Here is a 27,726-nt window from a genome sequence, read left to right as displayed (position 1 = left end):
TGAATGATTTAAAAGACATTGTTCATCCCCACTTGTTAAGCAACATTTGGTTTAAAACAAGATGAAGTACTGATAAAGAAGTACAATGTTAATATAATAATAATGATAATGGAACAGTTTTGGTATACATGTAGCTCATTAAACCTTACAAAGGTCTCAATTCACCTCAAAGAAATTTTCCTAGTCCTTTGTGTGAAGTCATGTCAAAATATTGTCCTAATTTAAAACCAAGGCATGAATGGCAAGACAGTTATCATTAAGAAGATGAAATCCATGCATCTTAGGCCATGTTTATGCTTCCACTTTTCAGGCCAGAATCAGCGTTTCCAAACGTGATTAGTCCAAAACACGGTTGCGTCCATGCTTACTTTCATTTAAACGCTGTTTCAAAACGCCGATCGTAAACTCACAAAAAGGTGCTTTGTAAACGTCGTTTGACCAGAATCGGGCTTTCTGGGGAAGTATAAATGGAACCACGATCGTAAACGTGTTTAAATGACGTCATTTGGTACATGCTTCCGGTGAGATGAAAATCCGCGGGCAAATACAGCCTGCATTGCTCCGTGTTATCTCCACGTAATAACAACACACAAAAAAAAAACTTTCAAAAAAGGCGTGCCCAATTTGACCTTGCTTTACGATGCGAAGCCAGCTGGAGATCGTGATTTGCCTCTGAAAAGTTGAGCATAAACAGCACTCTCAGAACCACATTTACGATCGGCGTTTTGAATCGACGTTTGAAATCGCTGATTCTGTCCTCGCAATGGAAGCATAAACACACCCTTATTTTTAAGATGATTAGATCAAGTTGTATAGAATGTTTAAAAGTAATGCAGGATCATTGGAAAATAACTGATGTCTATATGAATGAAAAATGTAAATACAACACTTAATCAAACCAGCATAAAATATATTACAAAGTATCATAAATTCCTAATTAATGTAATCTATACAGGTAAACAATGACCACAAAAATTTTACCAAACATTAAAAGAGAACTCGTTATTAACATGTAACTTTTCAAATTATAAGATGTAAAAGAAAGCACAAAGTCTGAATGTGATTGATTGCAGATAATACATGATTAAGAAGATAATGAACTGATTAGGATATTTGGCATGATATCAAACGAGAAAGAAAGAAGATAAAACTGAAAACATTGTACAAAACAAGATTTAAATATAATGGAGTTGACAAAATGTTGCTTCGACGGGAATGAAATATCCAAGACTCATAGTTATATCCACATGTTCATTTGAAAAACAACATCATTTAAAAGATTAAAATATGTTAGAAATAATACTTAAATATGAGATAAATGACAAAATGATCATGAAATTCTGAAAGAAATAAAACAATGATTACTTCAACGAAAGACACAAAGGATACATGTAGGTGGAAAGGGAATGAATGTTCATTATAATATAAAAACCTTCATAAATGCAGACAAAATAATCAAGCAAAGGTCATGACTATGATCTTGGAAAAAAAATACTTATAACTTCACACCAATTTATTGCAACAAAAGCAATCAGCAATCAGGCATGTTCCACTCATATTTAGCATTTGATGATAACTTCATATTTAGTGTTGAGTAACCTTACAATGTGATATGGTCTCAGACAAGATGGATACCGGGGCCCGGTATCACAAAGGGTTGTGTTGATTCAATTAATCTCAATTATGAAAATTCAGCAATGTCATAATTCTTCAAAGAGGAGATATACACAATGTCTCTTCAGAAACACGGAAACATAGATCAATTAAAACAATGATGCATTCATGAGTTTTTTTTATTACATATGTTTAGAAAAATCTTAGAACAAACATGCATTTGCAGATATTGGCATTGCAGGCTGTCCATAGATGTATTTGATCAGATGAATAGTGACTTTCTTTGTAAGTAATGGCCCAGTGTGTTCCAATTACACTTCATTTAATGTTTATTACTTACATACAATGCAAAATTGGCCTTGTTTAAAACACAAGTAATATTACACCCAAATCCACATAATTGTTCCCAAGAGTCTTGATTTTTTCAGTTAATATTGAAACTGTGAATCATCAGCGCTAATTTATAAAAATTATCAGCACTAAATGAATTGTCAACTTGGACAATTTAAGTAGAATAATTGGTTTTGATAGGCTGAAAAGCAAAAACCCTTGTATGGTAACTACCAGAGCATGATACATTATAAATGCCGTCAACCTGTTATATAAAATAATACCCAATTTCCTTTTATTTCCTTCTTATCAAGTTCTATTCACCTCCTGCATTACAAGACATCTAGAAAAATTTACCAAATAAAGTCAATGTTTAAAAGTATAGGTCAAAACATGACAAAAATATATTGTTATACTAATGATGATGAAAAAAATAAGATCTATATAATGCTTTTCCAGAGTATAAAAAACAGTTATCCCCTGTCTAGACTGAGGTGCTGCTTGATTACAAAATTGTTTTGCTCAAAACAAGAGGATCACATCACAAGTAATCAAATCCAAGACTCCTTTCAATTTGGGTTTTCCATATGTTCAACTAGGAATGATATTTCCACTATTAAAATGAAAGTGAAAGACGTTGTTTGGTTAAATAAAAGCAGGAGAATTTCCTCTTTGATCAATCCTACCAAGCTCAACGCTCGCTCTCTCACCATTATAACCGATCCAATCACGGTTGCCTGATATATCATCTTCATCTTGCTTCAATCTTGATGTAACTCTGAATGAGATCCCATAGAATACAAGAGCAAAAGCCTTGAGAAAGAGAACCAATGAGATAAAGAAGAAATGATGTTTTTCAGGATGATACATAAGACAGTCCGTGTAATGCTGACCGCTAAACTCATGATCAGATTGCCAGAGAGAACAAGCTTGACCAAGAACAGCACTGAAGTAGCCAATTGATGGTAACACACCTAAAACAAAGGACATATAGTAAAAATTTCATTACCGGTAACATAAACTTTCAAATCTGTCGGTATATTCATAACTTTAGTCCTGTACTTTGTCCTACAAAGCAAGTAGCCTAGACTTATTTTCAATGTACTTGCCTATGTTTCATACTGAATATTGTCAGTTTGTTAGGGACACACATTTAACAACACACTAATAACAGGAACAGATCCAGAGAAATAAATGTCACAAGTTGGCACAAAACTTTGACAGTTCAAATGGCCATTACTTCCCATTAAAAAACAAATCTGTGAAAAAAAGGCTCCTACTTTTATTTATCAATCATTGACTGGAAACGTTCTGTCTATTCAATATTGATAAAACACCATGACTATTTGGCAAATTACTGATTGATTACTCATTTGGCACATAAAGTTCATTCATATGCAAACACAAGGGTAGTAATTTTCTTGTATTCTCTTTGAATTCATTCTGTGTTACAATGACTTGGTTCAGGTGAAAGATGCTTCAGATATAAATATAACTGTTATCATGCATGATTGAAAAATATAAGACTTACCCAGAAGATGCCACATGATGACCAACATAGCGAGTGATTGACTTCGTTTATGAACCTTAACGGTCCTGATAGAATAAACAACAAAATAATCAAATTAGCAATCCTGAAAACATCTTCTTGATAGCATACTAATCCTTCAAATATTGGTGTGTCTCACATTTTACAAGCTGGAAACTTCCATTGTACATTGTAATTTTCATAAACATTGAATGAAGGTCATCATCTAAGTCTTTCAAGGACATAATAAAATATTTTCATACTTCACTTTCACATAGGGCACCAAGGAAATTTAATAGGGTATTCAAAGATAAAACCCACCTCAGGGCTGTGTGTCACAAAACTAAGCAACACAAGACTCTGAATCAATCGATTCCCTTGAAAATGCAATTGAAATCACAATTAAGAAGTTAGGAGGGTTTTGTTGGTTGACTGGGACAGTAGTTTATCCAAAGATTTGAACCAGACGAACAATTGCAAATATGTTGTTGTCCAGGTAGAGTCAGGAGATTCTGACGCTGTCTCGGTCCACCAATTTTGGACAAAAGCCTCTCAGCTCTTTATTGTGACTTGACTTGCATTTTCAAAGGCATTGGTGTGTTAGAGAGTGTCTCCATGGTAAATAAGAAAAGTCTAGAATACCAAAATGAGGGGTGTATTCCTCTACTAGACATACCCGATAATGAGAAGCAGAATGATAGGGAAGTTGACTCCAGTTAAAAGAAAGATAAAGAAGACTGCTAGTAGATGAGACCAAAGAGGGTTACAATCCGCTGGACACGGGTCACTAGTAGCACTGCCCATCACTCCATTATCTCCTTCAATACCAATACAGTTGGTGAAATTCTATAAATGCAAACAATCATGATAAAATAGATATAAAAACAATAGTAATCAATGTCACATGTCCCATTAGAGCCAATAATGGTTGAAATCATATTATGTGCTGCTGTAATGTTATTTGAATTGTCATACATGTATCTAAATGCATATGAAGTTGTTGAAAATATAATTTGACTCTGAAAAATAAACTCAATAGCCTGCCGTTTATGTCCTTGTGTGAGAGCAACCATATTTCAATGACGATTACTAGATATTTTCAATCAAATAGTCAACTTCATTCTCATTTTATTTGAGGTAAACCTAAACCTAGCTCCAACCTGATTCCAGAGTGGTTACAATCAAAACCTTATTGGAGGAAACCTAGACAAAAAATCCTTCTGTCTGTGCTTCATTTAATCAAAAGAAGTGAAATCTAAGAAGATCATTTTCTAATTTCTAAGTTATGTTTATACAGTGGCTAATTAATGATGACAGAGCTTACACTATGACAATCATCAACATGACACATAATCTTTAAATATGAACTTTTAAGCACGAGTACTATTCATTGACTGACTAATGGAACAAAAAACTTGCAATGACCTAATTATTCTAGAATGCACAAGGAGAAAGGCTACACAAACTTTAAAGTAACCTTTCATTTTCATGTCAACAAAACTTAAAACTATGGGTGGGGAATCCTCTTGGCTCATGGATAAATTATAAACCATAAGAAAATCTTGTAGTTTTTTTTTTCATCTTTGACTGAATGTACAGATAGCTAAATTATTAGGGTGTGCACACAGGGCTAAATACAAGCAAATTAAAAACTTTCAGGTTAATCTTCAAGTTTAGCAATATCCTAGAAACCCGACTTACAAATTTTGCTTGTCCAGTTAAAGACTGGCAACCAGCCAGACAGGGAGAGATGTAGGTCACATGATCTGAACCACAAACAGGATGCCATATTTGATTTGGACAGTTACACTGATCAGAACAAGTTTGATTGAGGTCAATCCACTGTGATAGATCATCAGCCCTATTAGGAAAGAATTAGAAGAGAGATAGAGAGGAAAGGGAAGAGAGAGAAAGTGAAAGAAGAGACAGACAGAGAGAAACAGACATTGTAAGGGGTGGATTAAGAAAAAAAGACAATTATTTTAAAGTGTACTAATCATACTCTAACATCCAGTTTAACTTTGACCATGGTCTAGCTCTGTGTGAATACCAAGGGAATCCGAAAATAAAAAAATTCATTCAAACAGCTTTTCTTAATTTTTATGTTTACAAGGCTTTTCCCTCATGCTTAAATAGTGAAAAGGCAATTTAACTTATCGATTCCTAGGCAGTTACAAATAATTCCAGTCAAAATTAGCTGATGAAATGAAATTGAGCTGTTAGAGATAATTTGCTACCTATAGTTAAAACCACAACTTAAGACCAGAGTCAAAATCAAACTAGATTTCAGAATACAGGATAATGACAGGTTGACTAAAGGAACATAATAACATTCATTAATTCAACACAATCATGAACATTGATTCTTAATCTGATACTTAACACCAACACTTCTGTACAGACTTGATATTTGCAAAATGATAGTAGATCAAACTACACATTTCCTCAAATAATAACTGTTACAGTAAATTTTAAGAAAAAATTAACAAAAGGATGAATCCCAATTGCGGGGAAGAATAGAGAATAATTAGTAGAACTTTAATAACTGTGGTGTTCAAATCAGGTTTTAATCACATTGAAATAGAAACACTATGATGAATGTATGGTGTTGCATACACTGTGTAAGACCCATCTACCAGGATTAACACTTAGGTGTGACATCATAAGGGCATGGAAGGATTGTGATATACTCTTACTTGGTCTGTTCACCAGGACTCTCTCTGTATGCATCAACAGGTGCTTCATCACAGCTATAGAGGAACAGAACCCACATGATACCCATAGTAACTAAACACATGATCCATGTTACTCTCCACATGTGATAGATAGAGGGTTTCATCACAACCAGAGCTATGATACCGATGATTACACCAATGATAACACCCATCAGTACTGCACTTGCTATAGGAGGAGAGTTAACAAAATATGACATGTACGTAAATATATCCATAAATATCTTTTAGGTTGAAGACAAACAGGTTTATTTGATTTACATGTACTGCAAGACATGTGTGAGTTTTAATACAGTATGTTACAAACACACCTCGATGTTACACTTCTGTGATAAAATACACCTCTATGTATTGCTAACTGAAAATAGTCAAGAGTACAAATTTGCAAATTAACTAATCTAATTAGTTTTTGTGCAGCATTTTTTTTTACTTGCAGTTAAGAATGGAATAGGATGCTATATCTGAAATGGTTACCGGGGGTTTCAAATACTTTATTCATGAGATGCATATGCTTTCATCCTTTTTATTTCCATGCTACTAGCTACTAACGATGTATACACGTTCCATGTACCTTATCTTTCCTCCCTCTTTCATTTATTCAGCTTCAGTGGATCTGAGTAGTGAGGATGCCCAGTGGATACAGAGAGGATATATTGGACGTTTAACGGATGGTAGCGGACATGGAACATTTGTTGCTCGTACATGTTGCAAATTTACATTGTACCGGCGCAAAGTTCATCCGTTCTACAAGTTTTGTGCAGCTCAAAACTTTTTGCAAAGATGAAATCACAGTGGACGGATACTCAATGGATAGAGCGTATGAGTGCACAACAGATGCATAGCGTTTTCCAATGAATGGCAAGATCTTTTTTATGTTTTACATCCACTCTTCATCCGTAATTGCAGTGGGCCTTAAGGGAAATGGGCCGCAATTATTTCCATTTCAAATACATCCAAGAGAATAAGAACTAGCAATCCAGTGGGTGTGCAATCTATTCTATTGTTCCTTATGACATTGTATATCAAATTCCTTGATGTACTATCATTGTCAAAATGAATAATAATAGTAACAGGAACAACAATTAATCGAGATACATGCATACATAAATATTTTTCATCCAGATAACTACTTATTCTCCTTGTATCTACTGTATACTTACAGAAGTAGAATTCTGCATCAAATATACCAATGCCTGATACGATGCCATAAAACCTAGGCTGGAAGACCAGGAAACCTGTCAAAATGGCCGCCTCAAAACTTGTTGCTATGCACAACAAGACTAAGTTACTCTGCTTGTACACAGTGCAACAGGCTTCAGCGATGTGTGCTGTGAAAATACAAGAGTTAATGGTCAATTTAGTTCACTCTAAACTTGATAAACATTTTGCCTCAATAAAAATGAAAAAATATATCTAAATCACTGAATATGAAGCCCTCTATTTCTTGTTCTTATAGTGCATATAGAATCAAAGTTGATTCTTTCAAGAAATACTAAAAACTCAAATTCGACCATTCTGACCCAAACCACTCACGATGTCCTCATATAGATTGAAAAAATCACACAGTGAAACTTTGTGTGGGTTTTGCCATGCCTGGTCATATTCTTAATACCCTTTTCATGGTAATCCACAAAATCTATACGATGGTTTGCCATTTGTTGTTCATAGAACAGAGTGAAGTATTGATTGGATATCATGGAAGTGTGTTGACTGACGGCTGAAAGATGGTAGACACATCCATCAAATAATGCTAGATAATTAGTAAACTTACAGTGTCTTGAGCTTGTAGGCATGTTGCCAGCATCATCCAAACGCATATAGTAGAAACTATCATTCTGATCAGGTGTCCCCATAGGTGATCCAATGGCTGATGATTGGTCATTGTTGCCGTGGGTTGAAGATTCACTGTCCAGTCTAGTGTGACGTCCATTCCTAGTTGTCTTTGAGCCACCGCCCTCTGGTACATCATTGTACATCACAAGAATGAGCGCAGTCAAGAAACCATTTAGACCTGAATTAAAGAGTAAATGAGCTATCACATTCGGTTGTGCAACAACTGGTTGTTCTCTACTGACAGTTGCAAAAAACACCTTCCTATAACGTGTGTGCAATCCATCTTCCGTTTGAAAAATAATTTTTTGGGGGTTATGGGGGGGATGGTGTCTGATCCTCACCATTAATGAAAAAAAATTAAGAAAAAGCATGGATGCTATAAAATGTAAGAATTGGTTTACATTCATCATTTTAGTGTCAAATATCTAAAATAATTATTCTTATAAAGGAAGGGGGTGTTATTGGCATGAACTACTCATAAACTGTGCACAACCTCATCATGCCATGTTGTGCCATGGCACGAGTGGCATGCATTCCACAGCAGAATCTTACCAATGCAATGATGTGTTGTATAGTATGTAACGCACGCTCTGGAAATCAAAGTGCAATTTTCAGTTGGACATAATTCTTGTGAAATAACCCTTACTTACCAAGCAAAAGGAATCCAAGCCACCATCTTGATATAGCACCATATGAGCTCATTGGTTCTGTCTTATGCTCAATGATAAAAGATAAAAGACTTCCAGTCCAACGGCCTAACAGCGATCCTATTGTGTACAAAGCTACAAGTAGAAGAATAAGATAAAAGTACAAGACAATGAATCTCATCAATTAATAATGATCAATTAATAACTATCTGAGTGAATTAGATATCTGAAAGCATCAAGAAATATTTACCTGTAAGCATTTCACTGAAAAAAAAATCAAATTGCAAGTTAAAATGAAGTTGAAGACTGTATCAATTAAAAAGACCTATACAGTATTGAAAGAAAATGATATTGGCAAAAAAGATTTGTTGAAACATAGACCAGTTATCCCTGAGCTATCTTTTCACTAAAAAAGGGTCAGGTATGAGTCAGGTTATTTTTATTTCATAAGTTTTTCCTGTGTTCAAGTCAGTGGCAGAAATGTGCTGACCTGAGGGGTACAGTTTTATGCATAAGGCCCCTGGGGTTTTGTCCTGTAAACATTGTATAAATAATAGAATGTCTGGTCATACTTACTAACAATCACGATAGGATGCTTCTGAGTACGATCTTGAAGATAGGGAACACCAAAGACCCACTGAGGAGCTGCTCCTAAACCAGCAACAAACATTCCACATATGATAGCCAACTCCTTACCACTCAAACTCTTGATGTAATCAAGAGTTTCATCATCATCATTATCAACAGGATTACTGTCTGGCACCTTACCAAGATCACACAGTTCATACTGAGGTACTTTAGAGATACCAGGTGATTTCAACCAAGCAGGAGATGGATGAAGCATAAAGTAAGGCACAGACGAAGCAAAGAGACCAACGCCTATCAGAAACGCCCCACCAGCGACACAACGGGGTCGGTTGACACATCTTCTGCAGGATAGCAACAAGGCAATCCCAATGATGATGCCAAAATCAAAGGCTATATCAATAAGCCATGCTTCTGCTTGTGAGATATCTAAACTATGCTGGATAGTGGAGAGAACCCCTGTCAGGTATCCTCTACAGGCAAACTGTGTGGTGAAGACAAGTACTGTTACAAGTGCAATCAAGATATGCTTCCGCTCCTTTGGTTTGATGACTCTGCTTCCTTCTCGGGCCTTGTGTGTCCTGTCAACAGGTGGAGGTGGGATGCGATCCAGAAGGGTATCAGCTTCTTCTTCATCACTGAGTTCATTAGTTGAACTGAGGTCAGGGTCAGATTCCATGATTGTAAAATCGAGTTTGAAGTATGACATAACACGGAAGGAATGTAGGCTTTCAAAATAGCTAATCCGCCGAGGGAGGAACAAAGTGTTCAGGTTTTTGCGTCATCTGCAAAAAAAAAAATCATGTTACTCTTTGTTGATGAGAGGCCAAGGTTGTTTTACCTAGGATACAGTTATGATACATTAGGTGTCTGCTCTCTTCATATAGGATGTGAGGTCAGCAAACAATCTTATATCAATATAAAGCACCACAAAAAAGTTATTGGAATTTACTGACCACAAGTTATTCCAGACTTTCATGTCTTATACATGTAGTAAGTCTTCATAAGATAATTTTAAGAAGACTTGAAATTTACAGTAATGCATCTTAGGATGATAAGTTTTCTCCAATTAACCATGGTTGGCATATTTCCCGCTTCGGAGGCTTATTTCCCGGATGCCGGGAAATAAGTGGTATTTACCACTTTTTTCAGGTATTTACCACTTTTCACAGGGAAATACCAGGAAATATAATTTTCTACTCACTTTTCTATAAGGATTGTCAAATTTTTAACATAAAAACAAAGGTGGTGAGTATGGTTGCTCTGGTGTGTACTATTTGTGTGAGTGTGTTTGTTTGTTTGTTGGTGTGTTTATGTTTGTGTTTGGGTGTTATCTATACTGTCTGTTATCATGAAATGCTGGAAAAACTACAATAAAATGCTAAAAAGTTCCCAAATATACATCTAATTCAGATATGATGTTCTTCATTAAGTCAGTCAATAATTACCATATTCACACTCATCCTATGAACAAGGTTATGATGTTCTCTGTTACTCCCCCCCCCCCTGTGTGATGAAATTAGTTCGGCAATGTTTGGCTGATTTTCTCTTTTTCTTTGAGACAAATGCTTTATTCTTTTTACACTGTCGGGTTCCAATACAGCTACTCATCATATAACTTGGCTCTTAAGTAAATTTGATTCCTTAAATTATTTTTTATTAATTGAAAATAAAGATTGAAAAACTACAACTGTCTTGCCATATTACTTTCCACCAATAGAGGGCGTACACAAAAATATGCCAAAAATTCAAGTTTTCGAGCACTCTGGTGAATACAAAAATCACCCCCAAGTTACTAATGAAAAATAAATTGAAACTGTATGGAAATTAGTATTTTTGGTCACAAAAGTGATATTTTAATGATTTTTTAAATTGTGTGCTGAGTACAGCATTGGCATACTATAGTCCTACCTGTAGATCCCCCACAGACAGGATGGTAATGAACCCTTGGGTGCCATATTCATGAATACCTACATGTACATGTATTTAACGAGCATAAACTTGTATTAGCATATGAACAAAATGCCATGTGCTTCAAAGTAGAATACTGAGCTTTATTCACACTCAAAAACAAATATCATATTGCAATGAGATACAATGGCATGTAAAAAGTTAAACCACGAGAAATATTTGTTTGTTTTAATATGATTATTCAATTTCCAGGAAAATAATTTGAGTTTGTGTACGTATGTGTGGACTTAGATCCAATACTATGTGTATTTGGGTATGAACATGTATGCAGTATGGATTTTATCTGTTTGTGTGTTTCTACTATGAGTTTTGTTTTTTATTCTAATTATTTCAGAACACTATTTTCATTTGTTGAGGTTAAAAACAACTAAAATTATTGAAAAAAAGAATTATAAATCATACTTCCCGCTTTTTACATATTTACCAGACGCCCATCTTATTTACCGGATGGTATTTAACACCGGTAATTACTGCTACCGGTATTTACCGCCCAACCCTGCAATGAACAAGCTGTCATCTTCCTCTGGCTAATTAAAAAATGGCATTGATATTTAACTCTAAATACTCCGGGGGGGGGGCATGATGGCCCCAAACATTTTTTTTGCTAAATCTGAACATGCAAAATGTTTTTGACTGTGCTGCTCACTGACCTTTCACTTTCAAATCTCATCCACTCATTCAATGAACAAGGTTATGATACAACCTTGTTCTCAGTTATATCTCCATGTGTGGCAAAATAAGGGTGGCAACGTTTGGATTATTTTCTCTTTTTCTATGGGAAAAATGCTTGACTTTCTTACATTGTCAGTTTTCATTACAGCTATTCATCATATAACTTGGCTCTTATGTAAATTTAATTCTTTAAATTATTTTTTCTTAATTGAAAATATAGATTGAAAAATGAAAATTTTCTTGCCATATTACTTTCCACCAATAGAGGGCGTACAAAAAAAAGCCAAAAATTCAAGTTTTTGAGCTCGTCTCTGGTGAATGCAAAAAATTATTCCAACATTACTAATGAAAAATGGGCCAAATCGTGTTTTTGGGAACCACTCGTAGATTTGTGTACGAAGTGAATGGGGGTGGAAATGGGGAACCGTGCGTGTGACTGAATAAAGCACTGCTGTATGAAGTGAAGGGTGGTTCCCAATATCACGATAATGCCAAAAAATGAATGGCAACTGTATGGAAATTGGTAATTTTGGTCACAAAAGTGATATTTTAACAGGGTTGGCGATTTTCTTGATTTTTTAAAAAAAATAAAAAAAATTAGATTTTTTTATTTAAATCAGATTTTTTTTATTTAAATCAGATTGTTTTGATTTTTTAAAAGTTTCTTCGAAAAAAAAGGGTAATTATCCCCCCCCCCTTACTCTTACAATGACATCAATATTGATGTTATACATTTCACCCCTAATATTGTTCTTATCCACATATTTTGTAATTAAAATCCAGTTAAAATGGACAATTAAAAATAAATTTGAGGAATCATGTATCTGAACTTAATTCTATCATACATAGGCCTATGAAGGAATATTCCATAGGGAATTCCCAGTGAGTAGAGAAAATTCCCGTCTGGGATTTTTCATTCAAATATTTAAAAAATCCAAGAGAAAAAATCCCTTATCAAAACTGCCAACAAACCCTTTGCCAATTACTAGTATTCATGGATATTGTAAGAGAAATAATTCAAATCAATGATTTTTTTTTCAATTAGTCACAGCTTTACAATAGCTAAAGAGAGACTACAACTGTATATGTTTAGGATCTTTTTAGTTTGTAAAAAGCTCTTCTCTTGCTACAGATATAGATGCAAAACTCTCAGTTTTGGAGAACAATATAAGAGATAGCTTAGTCAAAGGGTGACTATACTACATGTACATTATGTTACTGTGATTTTTTACATTAATCTACAATTTTTATTCCCATATTCTCTACAAAAAAATCTGTTTGATCCATGAAGTATGAAAAAAAATCTACTTACTTTTAACTTAAAGGATAAAAACTGCAAAACTGCTTAAATTACAACATATGTATTACAAAAAGAAGTATTTTATTTTAAATGAGACACAGCTTACAACTGCCAATGATTGTAACTGAAATACCTGCATCTTAACATTTAAATGCAGTGTTAAATGTTTATTCTGAGTTTTGCAAATCGTTGTTATAGAGCTCTTTCCATTATTACATGCAGATCATACAAAACTTCCATTATTTGAGGCACTGAACATAAAATGGGCTGCAGTGACTTAAAAGGTTTATAAGAGAAAGCTTTTCTAAACAGTCAAATTATGACTGTACTACATTATGTTAATGTGATTTTTATAATTATGTTATTCAAAACATCAAATGCATGATAAATGTAACAATACAAAATAAGAGGCATGTTAAATATGTTGATTACATGCAGGTATCATTTTTTATTTTACATGACAGAAGTAGTTATGTGTAGGCGAAGGATCAAAATTGGAAAACTGCCAACAAACCTTTTCTCATTGACTTTTATATATTATATTTTTTTTTTACAAACTGCTCTCTGAAAAGTCTTTGGATTATGTGAAAACTTTATGTTAAGAAAGAAATTGACTAATAATAACTGACAAAGAATGTAAAATTTCAGAAGAAAAACTCAACATAATTTACAAAAAATAAGTACCTAATGACAACATACATCTGCAGTTTTTAAGGAATTACCTGATTTTATTAATTTGATTTTAATTTGTTTTAAGTAGATATGAAGACTTTGTTGATCTTTTGTTGATATAAAGTTAATTCAAAGTTTTTAAGTTGACTTGAAGAATTAAAACTGCTTTGAACAAATACTTTGTACATGTTTCAATGGAAATGATTTAAATCAATGATTTTTTTTAAATAATCATGGTGATTTAAATCACGATTTAAATCAACATGATTTAAATCCGCCAACCCTGTATTTTAATGATTTTTTAAAGTGTGTGCTATGTACAATTCTGTCAAAACACTGAAATTGTTTATAATAAATTTTTAATGAAATTCAGTAACTTATATAACAATATCTTTCAAAAAGTTTCAAGATCCAAAGAAAAGAGAAAAGCAAAGAAACCATGGATTGATTTGACACTGTTAAAACAGATGAGGAAAAGGAATAGACTATTTAAAAAATATCGTGAAAATCCCAATGAGATTTCTAAGAAAAAATATGTGAAAATACGTAATTTTGTAAATATAGCACTAAAGAATGCTCGTAAAAGATTTTATGAACAAAAGTTTAGAGAGTCTAGTGGTAATTTGAAAAAGACATGGAACATTATTAAAGAAGTACTTGGAAACAAAAAGAAAAAGCTACCTAACTATATAAATGTTAATGGTAATAATGTTCACGGGGATAAGAATATAGGAAACAGTTTTAATGATTTTTTTGTGAAGATTGGATTGAAGATAAATGAATCTGGAAACTGCTTAGATAATAATGATTATGCCAAATTCTTGCCACAGGAATGTATGAAATCTTTATTTTTTAAACCTATCACTGAGACTGAAATACTTGATATTGTTAAAAAAATGAAAAATAGTAGAAGCTGTGGAATTGATAGTATAAGTCCAATAGTCATTAAAAAAACGATTATACTCATTTCTAAACCCTTATGTCACATATTTAACTTGTCATTATCATCCGGTATAGTTCCTTCCAAATTGAAAATTTCCAAAGTGATTCCTGTATTTAAAAAAAATGATTTACATGATATTTCTAACTATCGTCCAATTTCTTTGCTCCCATTTTTCTCAAAAATTCTTGAGAGAACTGTATATAATCGATTATATGATTTTCTATGTATCAATTCTCTCTTAAATGATAATCAGTTTGGTTTTTTAAAAAATGTATCAACTGAAATGGCAGTTATCAATTTACATGATTATATAATTAACTCATTGAATAAGAAGCACCATACAATTGGAATATTTTTAGATCTCAGTAAAGCTTTTGATTGCATTGATTTTACTATCTTATTACGTAAGTTACAGTACTATGGAATAAGGGGTCTTCCGCTGCTTTGGTTTAAAAGTTACTTATCAAACCGATTACAATATGTTTTTTTTAACAATGTTTTATCTGAACCTTTGAATGTCTTGTGTGGCGTGCCCCAGGGATCAATCCTCGGGCCGCTATTATTTTTAATATTCATAAATGACCTACCGAACTGTACAAATAGATTAAAGTTTCTACTTTTTGCGGATGATACCAACATATTAATTTCTGATGATTCAATACTATCTTTAAATAATGTTATAAACACTGAGCTCAAAAACGTAACTGACTGGTTTCATTCTAATAAACTATCTTTAAATATGGATAAATCAAATTATATATATTTCTCTCTCAGTAATACTTCCCATAATACTTCAGATTTTTTACACATCAAAATGAACAATCATAATATTAAACGTGTAGCTCATTTAAAATTTCTAGGTGTCATAATTGATGAAAAACTTTCATGGAAAAATCACATTTTAGATATCACAAACAAAATTTCAAAAAATGTTGGTATCATCCGCAAACTCAGCATATTTTTACCCCAAAAAATTCTTTTTACTCTGTATAATACTCTTATATTACCCTATATATCTTATTGCAATGTAGTATGGGCTAACACATATCCCACGAAGTTGAACCCAATATATATGTTACAAAAAAAGATAATTCGCATATGTACATTCTCATCTAGATTAGCCCATTCAAAAGAATTATTTATCAAATTCAATATTCTTACTGTATTTCAACTGAATTTATATCACTGTGCAATATTACTTTTCAAACATAAACACAATTTACTTCATGAATCATTATCTTCGATGCTTATTGTAAATTCATCTGTGCATGATTACAACACAAGAAATAAAAATAAATATCATTTGTGGACTGTTAATAAAAATTATATATCATTTTCATTTAGACATCATGCACCAGTCGTGTGGAATAATCTCCCCATTGCAATAAAGTCTCTCAACTCAATGTATTCTTTCAAAAGGAAATTGAAATTTTATTTAATCACTAGTACTTAAATTCTGTCTTTACTGCACTGCCTGTTATTGTTTTGGGTTTGTGCGGACTTTGTATCTTGTTGTGTTCTGTTTTGTTTTCATTATACAATTATATGCCCATTACCTATTCATAAATTTTCTTTACTTAAATATGATTTATAAATTGAATTAATCTAATTCTATACTATGTTATCAAGGGTGGTTATCCAGACAATTCCTTTTGGTTTTTTATGACCGCCCTATTCCAATAATGATGTGTTCTTTTTATATTGTATATCATATTTCAATACTATATTTTGAATTTTTCACTGCTCAAGTTTTTTACGCAATTGTATGATATGTGTAAGTTTTATTGGAATTGAATAAATGAATTGAATTGAATTGAAATTGAATACAGCATTGGCATACCATAATCCTACCTGTAGATTCCCCACAGGCAGGATGGTTGCAGTGAACAAGTGCAGTGAACCACTCATTCAATGAACAAGGTTATAATATAACCTTGTTCTCAGTTATATCTCCATGTATGACAAAATAAGGGTGGCAATGTTTGGCTTATTTTCTCTTTTTCTTTGGGGCAAATGCTTGATTTTTTTTACACTGACAGTTTCCATTAGACCTGTTAATTCATACTGCTTGGCTCTTATTTAAATTTGATTCTTTATATCATTTTTTCTTGATTAAAAATAGAGATCAAAAAATGAAAATTTTCTTGCCATATTACTTTCCACCAATAGAGGGCGTACACAAAAATATGCCCAAAATTCAAATTTTTGAGCGCTCTGCTGAATACAAAAATTATTCCCACATTACTAATGATAAATAAATAAAACTGTATGGAAATTAGTAATTTTGGTCACAAAAGTGATATTTTAATGATTTTTTAAAGTTTGTGCATTGGCATACCATAGTCCTACCTGTAGATTCTCCACAGGCCAGATGGTAGCAGTGAACAAGTGCAGTGAACCACCGACTGACTGAACCCCGAGTGAGAGGCCTAGTGGGCTACCGGCTAGGCCTCTGGAACACCATCATGAAAATGATTATATGGGACTACAGTCACAAAACCATATAGAGAGGGGCGTATAATTTCCATTGACACATGCAATTTTAGCTTAGCTTACCATTGCAATAGGCAGAAAATCGATGAATGAGGCACAAGGTTCTAAGAAAACCATGAGTTTGGTTCCAAAAAGCTAAGCAGGGGAAATTTTAGGACTTGAATCCCTTGATCTTGGAAGCTTGATATCGATCCGATGGCGATGCCGTTGTTTACAAAAATTAATTAATGAACCTAATATGAACGCGCAATGAGGTGGCGCTCTTTCTCCTGTTTTGCACAGAGATACGATCTTACGTATACGTAAGCTCCTTTTGTTTTCCACAGAGATACGATCTTTCCCTACATGTAAAATTAATAAGCATTAATTTGTATAGCGCAGCTTTTACATGATTATATTTAGCTGCGGTTTGTTGATTCAGAACTCTTTTTACTTAATTCTACCAAGGTCATGAGGGGAGACACGTCTCTGATTCTACTGTACAGAGTGGTACAGAGCAAATTTTAAGAAATATGTTTTTAAGTTTGATTCGAAGATAGTCAATGATGGAGAGCTTATAGCAGGCTTTTCAATTCCATAATTTGCAAGTCAGAGCAAATGCGCACGATCTCCAAGTGTTACTTTTGTTTCCTGAAAGGGGATATGGAGCAATAATTTATCTGTGGAACTTCGCAGGCTTAGACTACATAAGTAGTTCTTCAATAACTTAAACTTTGAAGAGGGATCGGATTCGACACTCTATCCGAAATCATGTACACAGGCAGCGGACAAGGGGGGGGGGGGGGTTGCAGGGCATCCTACATTTTTTAAGTAACCATGTAACCCCCACCCACACACACATACACAAGTGAAAATGGCAATCGATCATCTAGCTAGTGCACAATTATATTTTCCTTTTTCTATGATCGTTTGTACAAAATGTATAATTCTGTGATACTGGATTTTGCCCGGGGATTTTGCTCTTGAGACTTATTCTTATTGTATACATGTATTTGACCCCTATTTGACTCGAAAGTAGACAATGGAAACATGTTATAAAACAAAAAATAATAATAGGCCTAATTAGAAAAATGAATTATGTTCAACGATGCACTCCTCAGTGTGAAATTGTTCCGCAGCCCATGGGTACAATCAAACAATTAACGAAGACGAGAATAAAAATAAGATAAAATAAAATGAAGTAATGGCTTTATATTGGTTCATTATTTCTATGAAATGATGCAATCGTCAATTATCTTTAATTAAATCTCGGCCTGGTAAAAGCATTTGAATGTTTGAATTCAACTCTATGCAACAATTCTTGTCATCTATTATACCGGTAGATTGAAGAAACAACATTGTGACAACACATATAGGCCAACATGACAACAAAAGTAGTATATATCACTACTAAAGCATTACTATAGCACATGAGCAAGGAAATTCATCGACAATGCACTTTTATCCTGCATTCAAATAAATGGAAATGCTACACACATTCTTGATAACCATATAGGTGCAAACTTGTTAAAAAAACAACTGAGAGATGGTATACACGGCCATATACCCCCGTATAGCTAAGGCGTCGATCGGGGGGGGGGCGATCGCCCCACCAATGAAAATATGGGGGCAAACATAACGTTTTGCCCCCCCCCCATAATTCCGGATGGGCAAAAATAAAATAAGATTGCAATGTCACACAGAAATCGGCAAGCGAGATTGAAATACACAACCCGTTCTTTATTTAAAATATTGCTCAAAATGTCCGCTTTACAGGTATTGGAATATATTTTTTCAGATAACGCTTCGCGCTCGCATCATTTCTTTTGCAAAAAAACCCATACTTTTCATGATTAAACAGCCTTGTCCCGTTTTTAGTTCTAAACCTCAAAAGAACTCCCGTTTTGATATGCAATTATAGTCTATTGGATAAATATCTTGCTCTTAAACACATTATTAAACTGTCATGATTTATTCAAATCGAAATATCAAAAATTTCAGCTCGCGCGCTTTGAGCTCGCATTCATTATTCTTTGAGATACCCATCTTAATCATTGGAAACAAAAATGCTTAGAATATCAAGTTTTCAGCTTACTCTTGACACCGGTATAGAAAAGGAAACATTAGAAAATAAAAAGGATGATCTACTATTAATCTGGAGTTGAGGTTTGATCATTTAATTACAAGGGGGGGGGGAACTCAGCTCTTTTTGAAATCTAAATGCTATTTGATTTCCTCTGATGTTGGGTAATCTAGTATTCGATAATCCCTTTTATCTGTTTATAATGATATAGGGTATTTATATTGCGCACATATCCACCTTGTTAGGTGATCAAGGCGCTCCTATATTACCCGGCTAAGCTATATAGGCGTTCATAGCGCATACAGCTTTTTAAGGGATTACTTTCTACCGGTACCCATTTACCTCACCTGGGTGGAGTGCAGCACATTGTGGATCAGTTTCTTGCTGAAGGAAATTACGCCATGGCTGGGATTCGAACCCACGACCCTCTGTTTCTACTCCGAAGACTAATCCACTGGGCCACAACGCTCCACATTTTATGAAGGATCTATTGAATGTATTAAATTACGATTGGTACAAAGACTATGTACATAATATGGGAACATAGATTTGTGAACAGGCTTTTAATAATAATCATAATTATGTTTTATTTACTCAGGGTAGCAATTTCGGTTAGGGAACTGCAGCGGGCCCTGCATTTTCATGTATGTTATTACTACCCTTCTCCAATCTGAATGCTGAGCGCCAAGCAAGAAGGCAGAAGTTTCCATTCATATATATATATATATATATATATTATATTGTATGACTCTGTTAGGGATCGAACCCCCAGCCTCCAGCCCCGTTCATGAGGCTGACGCTCTACCACTGATCAATACCCGGTTTGCTTTTCAAGCACGACCTTCATCAACAACAAAACTGAATACACAAACATAATAATCAACATTTCAGCAAGTATATTGGTATTTTTATATCTTCTGATCATTGAGAACCCCTCTCGGCCATTTGAAAAGGGAAATGAAACCTTTGGAACAAATAGGCTTGTGTAGAAACAGAAAAATCAAAGAATAAGAATAAAGAAAGTTTGAGAAAAATCGGACAAATAGTGAGAAAGTTATGAGCATTTGAATATTGCAATCACTAATGCTATGAAGATCCTCACATTGGCAATGCGACAAGGATGTGTGATGTCACTGATGAACAACTTTCCCTTTGATGGACTATAAAATACCCTCAAAATGTCTCTTTTTGCTTTTTCTTATGATACAAACTCTTTATCCATGATGTATTCTTAAAAAATATGTATTACATGCCCTCATGTAGAAAGAACAGTATGATTTATGGATCGATGTGATAAAAGAGGCAATTCAAGTGAAATATATACTAAAGTAATGGGGAGAGTTGTTCACAAGTGACATCACACATCTCTGTCGCATTGCCAATTTGCTATCTCCATAGCATTAGTGATCGCAATATTCAAATATAACTTTCTCATTATTTGTCCAATTTTTCTCAAACTTTCGTTGATCTGTTTCTTTGATTTTTCTGTTTTCACACAAGCTACATGTATCTTGTTCCAATGGTTTCATTCTCCTTTAAGGATTTCTACTTGAGCTCTTCAGGTCACGATCCTGCACCCCCCCCCCCCACCACAATATTTCGCTCTTCGCGTATTCAGTGAGATATTTATCGTCCGCGTGAGGTACTACCTGTTTCCTGTCTTCAGGTATACGGTATTATATACTAAAAATTCAGCTCGACCTTTGCGCTCGCATTGTTGGTGAGATATGTGTCTCTTTCACGAGTCATATATAATATATATGACTCGTGAACAGAGACTTGTAACTAGGTGTTGGTAACTAGGTGTGCACTTGTTTAACAGATACATATTTAGATAATATATATATGTAGGCCTATATATATATATATAGGCCTACATATATGTATTATCTAAATATGTATCTGTTAAACAAGTGCACACCTAGTTACCAATAATGCATATACCATTTCCATTTATTTCAAAGCAGAATGCCATGCTCACGGGCATAGGTGCCGCGTCCGGGGATCGAACCCCGGACTTTCCATGTATAGCTAGGCGCCTTTGACCACTCGGCCACAGCACCTCCAATATATTACTATATCACCCCCGGCACAAACACACACACACACACACACACTGTTCATACCAGATTCACGCCAGTGTTTAACCTTCCCTATTTTTTTAATCCGTTTACAAAATCGCAAAAATACCATCTACATGTAATTGTGATACAATTTGCATCGTCAGCCCCCTCCGACATTAAAGAAAAAAAATTGCGGCCCCTGACAGAGAGGAGAAGGAAGAAGAAGAAGGTAATGTTTGAGAGGGAAAGAGGATCATTGAGGTTAAACAGATCTGGGGCCCGTTGCAGAAAGAGTTGCGTTTAAACGCAAGTCAAAAAATCAATCGCAAGTCCCAAATGCGCGCTGCTGATTGGTTGAAAATCAAGTTGCGCTTGATTGCAACTCTTTCTGCAACGGGCCCCAGGTTGTTTAAGTTTCTGTGTTACAGCGAAACGAATGAGATGGACTCTGATGGAGGCGTCGTCCGAAAGACAGGGCTAGAGCCAAGGAGATGAAGGCAGTCCCCATCCCCGGGACATCCCCAGGGGCACATAGCCTGTATCTGGGATCTTCCGATGATTGCCAAACATTGCTTAATGTATATGGTACACTGTAAAAACTGTGGTGTTAAAACTGACACCAATTGGTGTTGATAGAGGACCACACCCTGAGGTGTTAAAATAACACCCTAGAAATTGAATATAACACCAAAGAGTGTAAATGTAACAACCATAGGTGTTGTAATAACACCTATACATGTAGGTGTAAAACTAACACCACCAATTTAACACCGGTGTAGAATAACTGGTGTGGTCCTCTACATGTGTATGTACACCGGTAAACACCACAGTTTTTGCTGTGTATAGGTAGAGGTGAAAATAAATTTGGGCTCATATGCAACACGAAGATGTGGAGAAAGTAGGGAAGGGTACAAGAGATTTGTCTTGGGAAGCATTGCAAGATTTCTCTAAAGGAAGAGGGAAATTAAGACATTGCAATACCGCGTCTCCATCATTAATACAGAATTATGTAGCTCTTCTACAGGTAGATTTCCAACTTGAATGTGTAGAGTATTGAGAGAAGGCAAGTTGTGGAGAGAAGCTTGGCCCAGGTATAATTATGATGACAGTGGGAGTTTGGACATAGACAGAATGGAGAAGTGAACGGAACTCAAATATTGAATGATCTCTATATTGAGGGTGACTTGGCCATTTTAACTAAAAATTCACAAAATTCACCGAAGGTATGCACCAAAACCTACAATTTCACTTTTAAAAAAGTACAAAAACGCCCTAATGACAAGCTCGGTCGCCTCGCTCCCTCTCTTACGATTTTTTTTTCGAAAAAGTTTGTACAGGTTGCACCGGTCCCAACGAAAAAAAAAATCTGCGTATACGGCATTGCTATTCTACATGTATATACACAGCAATTTAAGAATATAAAACTTAAAGGTCAAGTCTACCTCAGAAAAAAATGTTAATTTGAATCAATAGAGAAAAATCAGACAAGGATGCTGAAAATTTCATCAAAATCGGATGTAAAATAAGAAAGTTATTATTTATTTTTAACAAAATAGTTATATGAACGAGCCAGTTACATTCAAATGAGAGAGTCAATAATGTCACTCACTCACCATTTCTTTTGTTTTTTATTGTTTGAATTATACAATATTTCAATTTTTACGAATTTGACGATTAGGACCTCCTTGCTTGAAGCACAAATGTTAAAATAATTGAAATTCCACGTGTTCAGGGAGAAATGAAACTTCATTTCACATGACAATGACAAAAAATAAAAATATTTCATATTTCATATAATAAAATACAAAAGAAATAGTGAGTGAGTGATGCCATCAGTTCTTCATTTGAATACCGACCGAGATGTGCATATAACTGTTTTGTGAAATGAAGCAAAACTTTAAAATGCCATAACTTTCTTATTTTACATCCGATTTTGATGAAATTTTCAGTGTTATGCTTGTGGAAGTTTTCTCTTTTTATTCAAATCAAGTTTTTGTTGGGGCGGACTTGTCCTTTAATGCATGGATAACTGAAACTCGTACGCAGTCATTTCGTTTTGTTCAAAGTTAAAAAAACTTGTCACATTTCATTTCCTGCGTCTTTGGAAGGAGTCATGTACGTATGGTAAATGAATGTATATCAACTACAGAAACCAATGGCTTATTATTATTGAGTGAACAATTTGAGGGGGCACATCATGCGAGGGAATTTCCACATGAGTAGTCGCAATCGAGCGAAATAAGTGAGCGAGCAAAAAATAACCCTTTTAAATTAAAATATAATTTTTATGACATTTTTTAAACCGTCCAGAAATCATAATCATATTTTGCCCTTTCATGTCCCTTCACCTTTTTCTTCTTTTATAAAACTTTTTAAGGGAAAGCCCCGCCCCATGGTAGCTGGTAGATGGAGATGAGATGACACGATATAGGACCGTAAAGTCCGGGCTTAGGGTTATAAGTTGGATTTGGTTTCTTGCAGGGTTTTATGTTAGGTTTGTGGTTAGGTAATAGTGTCGAATTCCACTAGCATGACTACAGTATAGGGTTGAAGTTAGTTATTTGATTAGTGCATATGTTGAAGTAACTGAGCAATCGTCGTCGAAGCAAATGTCATCGAACCGGTAGGGAGAGATGATTTGACTTAAAAATACACCATTGTGTCGAACACGAAATTTTGACACAATAAAGTATGTGTATTAACCGGGGATGATGTCAGCATGGAGCTACATGTACATGGTATCAGTGTCAAAGTCTATAGTCCGTGAACAATAAACAGTCAATAATCATGATAATGGAGTATCAAGAATGTATATCCATGCTCCTATTCAATATTTCCATTCTTATCCAACAGCTATAGTGCACGCATGCTATTTATAACTTTTATGCTGAGAAGATGAATAAATCGAATTAAAATAAACATTGTAGATGGACACGAGAGAGGGAAAGAGAGAGAGAGAGGGGGGGGGGCAAAGATGTTATTGGGGAGATCGAAGCTCAAATACATACATGTATATCTAGTAATTTTTTCGTTTATTTTATTTTAATTCGATTTATTCATCTTCTCAGCATTAACGGGTCGTGTGGTCCAGTGGTTAGAGCATTGGACTCATAATCGCAAGGTTGTGAGTTCGAATCCCAACTCTGCCATTGTCTTCACTTTGATAAAAAGGCCCGAGAGTGATATCTGTCGTCTATAACGTCAGCCACTATGACTGATTAACCTAGACGTAAAATGTTTCATAGGTAATTGGTTATATACCAGTTTGGCGTTTACCAGCAAAATGCTGTCCTGCCGAGTTCCTACGGGAGTTACCACAAACAGAAACAGAAACCCCCGCACCCCCCCCCCAAAAAAAAGAAGAATTAAAATGAATGAATAGATAAATAGTAATAAATAGCTAGGCTGTACAGAGCCTTCTGGGTTTAAGAATAAGATTCAACATGCTTTTACCGATAGATTAGTGTACTGCCAGGGCCGTCGCTAAGGCCGGGGGGCGACACCCCCACTAATTTGGATAACGTCAGTAAATCAACGCAGCTCTCGGGAAAAATATAGAAAAAAAAGGACCGAGAAGGGGAAAAAGGGAGAAAGAGGGAAAAAAGGGAAAGAAGGGAAAATTTTAAAAAGCTGCTCCCCTGCTTTTGGAGATATGAGCCCAATGAAGGCATTCCGATGTATAAAATCATCCAGGGGTTAAATATGAACATGTAAATAGCAGAAAACAAGCCCTTGTTGTGGCCGAGTGGTCTGTATGGCGCCTGACTATAAACGTAAACGCTTGAAAATTTAAGGATCGATTCCCGGCACGGTATACTTTATAATTATACCCCATACATGCACTCATTCAGTGAACAAGGTTATGATACATGTAGCCTTACAGACATGGAATTTTGTCTATGTTATGGCTCTTTTAACTGGAATCACGTGGAAATGCTCTTCATCTAGTAAAATTGATATCTACATATGTGTTAATAAAATTTAGTAGGAAATCTTTCAGGAGAATTGACATGATTAAATGCTCTAGTGGATAATGGAGACTAGAAAGTTTGGGAAAGAGTTCCTTTGCGACATCCATGGACCCAATGCCGCAACCAACCTTATTAACCCTTGTCCTAACCATAACCCCGACCCCAATACCGGTATTGATCGCTTTGGGTGGCTGTCTTAAAAGAAACTCATCCCCAAAAGGTTTGTTACTAAGAATTTAGAAAGATATGACTTACCAACTTGAAGTCCAAGAGTATGAAAATACACTATCAAGAGGTCACATGCACCCACAAGAAAATATTTATTTATTCAGAAGATGCAGGGCCAGCAGAAAGTCCGTATCCGGATAAGGTCATGAAATCTTGTTGCTCAATTGACTTTATAGAGATAAAATGTGTATTCCAGCATTGCATTAAATCAGAATTTTTTTAAGTTTCTTCCCGAGGAAAACAAGAAACGAAATAATTCAGCACAGTCCTGATATGAAATAGCTAATGTCCAATGTATATTCTTCGATCCTACATTATAGTCCGATATTCTCGATGCATCAAAACATGAAAAACATTAATGCTATGGTGTCAATATATACATGTAGACCACTTCTCGTAAGGTTCACAAGGTTGATGATCTATTCAACTGGTATTTTCTAATCAAAGCTGGCTTTCCTATATTCCCGGGTCCTATTTAATTTGGATTATGATTTCAGTGCACATTACTACCTAGACTATGTTGCGGTGCATGCCTCCTGATAAAAAATTTGTAGGTTTATAGAAAAGGCCAAAATTGTGCTTATCCGCTTCTTTCCTGAAAAACACGAAGATCAGATGACAATTGTTATGTAACGTGTCGAGTAACGAAATTTTTTTACTGGTATACACAGCGTTTCAAATAGCGTCTAATATCGATGCTCTAGCCTATATAGTAATCTCCCAATCTTGTATGTCATTGCTTTGATGTCAACAGTATTTACAAGAACACGTGACAAAAAGCGATAATAATAGATCAGACCATCGACATTGTGTTAGGTTATCTTTTCAAGTGAATATCCCAGGACAATAGCAGTTCACTGTATAGCAGAGGATCTAGATTTCATAATGATCCAGCCAGTGCATGAACCCATGAGTCCATACAAAGACTATTTTACAGAAGGATAACAATACAGACTTATCTCGCCCCTCCGCCCAAACAATAACCATTTTCTCACCCTTCGATATTCAGTCAAAGAAAAGGACCGGGGATATAGGAGCGCTAGTGTTTCATACCCTTTACCTTTAAAAATTGTTCCTCGTCCAGTAAACAGTCTGTTGGTCTTGAATAAGATGTAGCTCCTGTATATTCAAAGTGCAAAGTCCCGTGTATTATAATTACAATCTGGGACACATTGGAACATTTATTGATATATATTTATTGATTTTGGTGAGGATAGATTTGTTGCTATAGGCATGATAGGTGAAGAAAATTGGTATCCAATTTGACAAACTGGAAGAGTGTTGTCCACAATAAAAGGGCCATCATAAAAACCAATAACCACAATTGTTTTCTTGACCCGATATACACTCATCTAACAGTACACAAAATAAAACTATCTTTTTCAGATGATATGAATAGACAAAAAAGAAGGCATGTCGACCGCCACCTCCGGTGGGACTCGAACCCACAATTCCCGGTTTAGGAGACCGATGCCTTATCCATTAGGCCACGGAGGCTGCACTTGTAATCTTCGGTGCTGAATCAAATCACAACGACGCCTCTCGTTCAGCATCGTTAGATTTCTAGTCTTGGTATTAAGACTATATTATTCTGAAAAAAAATAAGTTGAAAGCTCACCCTATATGTAAATGATGAAATATGAAAGATTATGTCTTCTTAAAACAGAGCATAACGATCCATATATCGACTGAACAAAAACTAGATGATCAAAGTTTCTCAAATAAAATATTCAATAGACATGCACTTTTAATATTGTCCCGAATATTGTAAACGATATTGAGAAGGTATAGCTTTCAAAAACGAAAAAGGTCATAATTGACATTTCAAAAGAAATTTGCCCCCTTTCTTTCTCTAATCTTCCACTTTAATAGTGACATTGGTAAGCACTGGCGGATCTGGGGGGGCATCCTGCTCGTGCTCCCCCGGAGAGCCTTATACAGTCAATATTGTTAATGTATTTTTGTTTTTAATTTTCTCTGCATATTGCTTTTCCATCGAACATTCTCAAAGCACTTCATAATAATCAGAGGCGTAAAAGAAGGGGGACAGCTGCCCCCTCCCCGGGGGATTTCACCGGGAAA

The 27,726-nt window shown here is 34.9% G+C and overlaps 1 protein-coding gene and 1 non-coding gene across 3 annotated transcripts; both read right to left on the bottom strand.

Moving 5' to 3' along the window:
* Positions 1–736: 736 nt before the first annotated feature.
* On the bottom strand, positions 737–26,359 carry LOC121428998 (solute carrier organic anion transporter family member 5A1-like). 2 transcript variants are annotated; one of them, XM_041625904.1, is made up of 10 exons: positions 25,672–26,359; positions 9,261–10,054; positions 8,688–8,819; positions 7,976–8,215; positions 7,365–7,532; positions 6,169–6,373; positions 5,174–5,333; positions 4,149–4,318; positions 3,476–3,540; positions 737–2,918 (listed from the first exon to the last, which is right to left on the bottom strand). In XM_041625904.1, exons 2-10 carry the CDS (start codon positions 9,976–9,978, stop codon positions 2,590–2,592), a joined length of 2,187 nt encoding a protein of 728 aa, XP_041481838.1. In that variant the 5' UTR covers positions 9,979–10,054; positions 25,672–26,359; the 3' UTR covers positions 737–2,589. The 2 variants fall into 2 exon arrangements, with proteins under 2 accessions (XP_041481838.1, XP_041481831.1); XM_041625897.1 differs by lacking the exon at positions 25,672–26,359 and adding an exon at positions 17,384–17,544.
* A 709-nt stretch (positions 26,360–27,068) lies between these two features.
* Positions 27,069–27,141, bottom strand: TRNAR-CCU. Its single transcript has one exon. It is a non-coding gene; the product is annotated as a tRNA-Arg (tRNA).
* Positions 27,142–27,726: the final 585 nt, after the last annotated feature.

This window comes from Lytechinus variegatus, chromosome 1 (assembly GCF_018143015.1).
Source record: "Lytechinus variegatus isolate NC3 chromosome 1, Lvar_3.0, whole genome shotgun sequence".
Taxonomy (NCBI): domain Eukaryota; kingdom Metazoa; phylum Echinodermata; class Echinoidea; order Temnopleuroida; family Toxopneustidae; genus Lytechinus; species Lytechinus variegatus.
The sequence above is the reverse complement of the archived record's forward strand: the minus strand, read 5'-3'. Positions and strand labels throughout refer to the sequence as shown.

Bases quoted from the DNA above. Each gene is read 5' to 3' on its own strand.
- LOC121428998 (XM_041625904.1), bottom strand. From the start codon at position 9,978: ATGTCATACTTCAAACTCGATTTTACAATCATGGAATCTGACCCTGAC. The intron at 8,820-9,260 runs GTAAGTATGACC...TTCTACTTGTAG, and splicing joins GCATCCTATCGTGATTGTTA to CTTTGTACACAATAGGATCG. The intron at 6,374-7,364 runs GTAAGTATACAG...CTCCTCCTATAG, and splicing joins TGATGCAGAATTCTACTTCT to CAAGTGCAGTACTGATGGGT.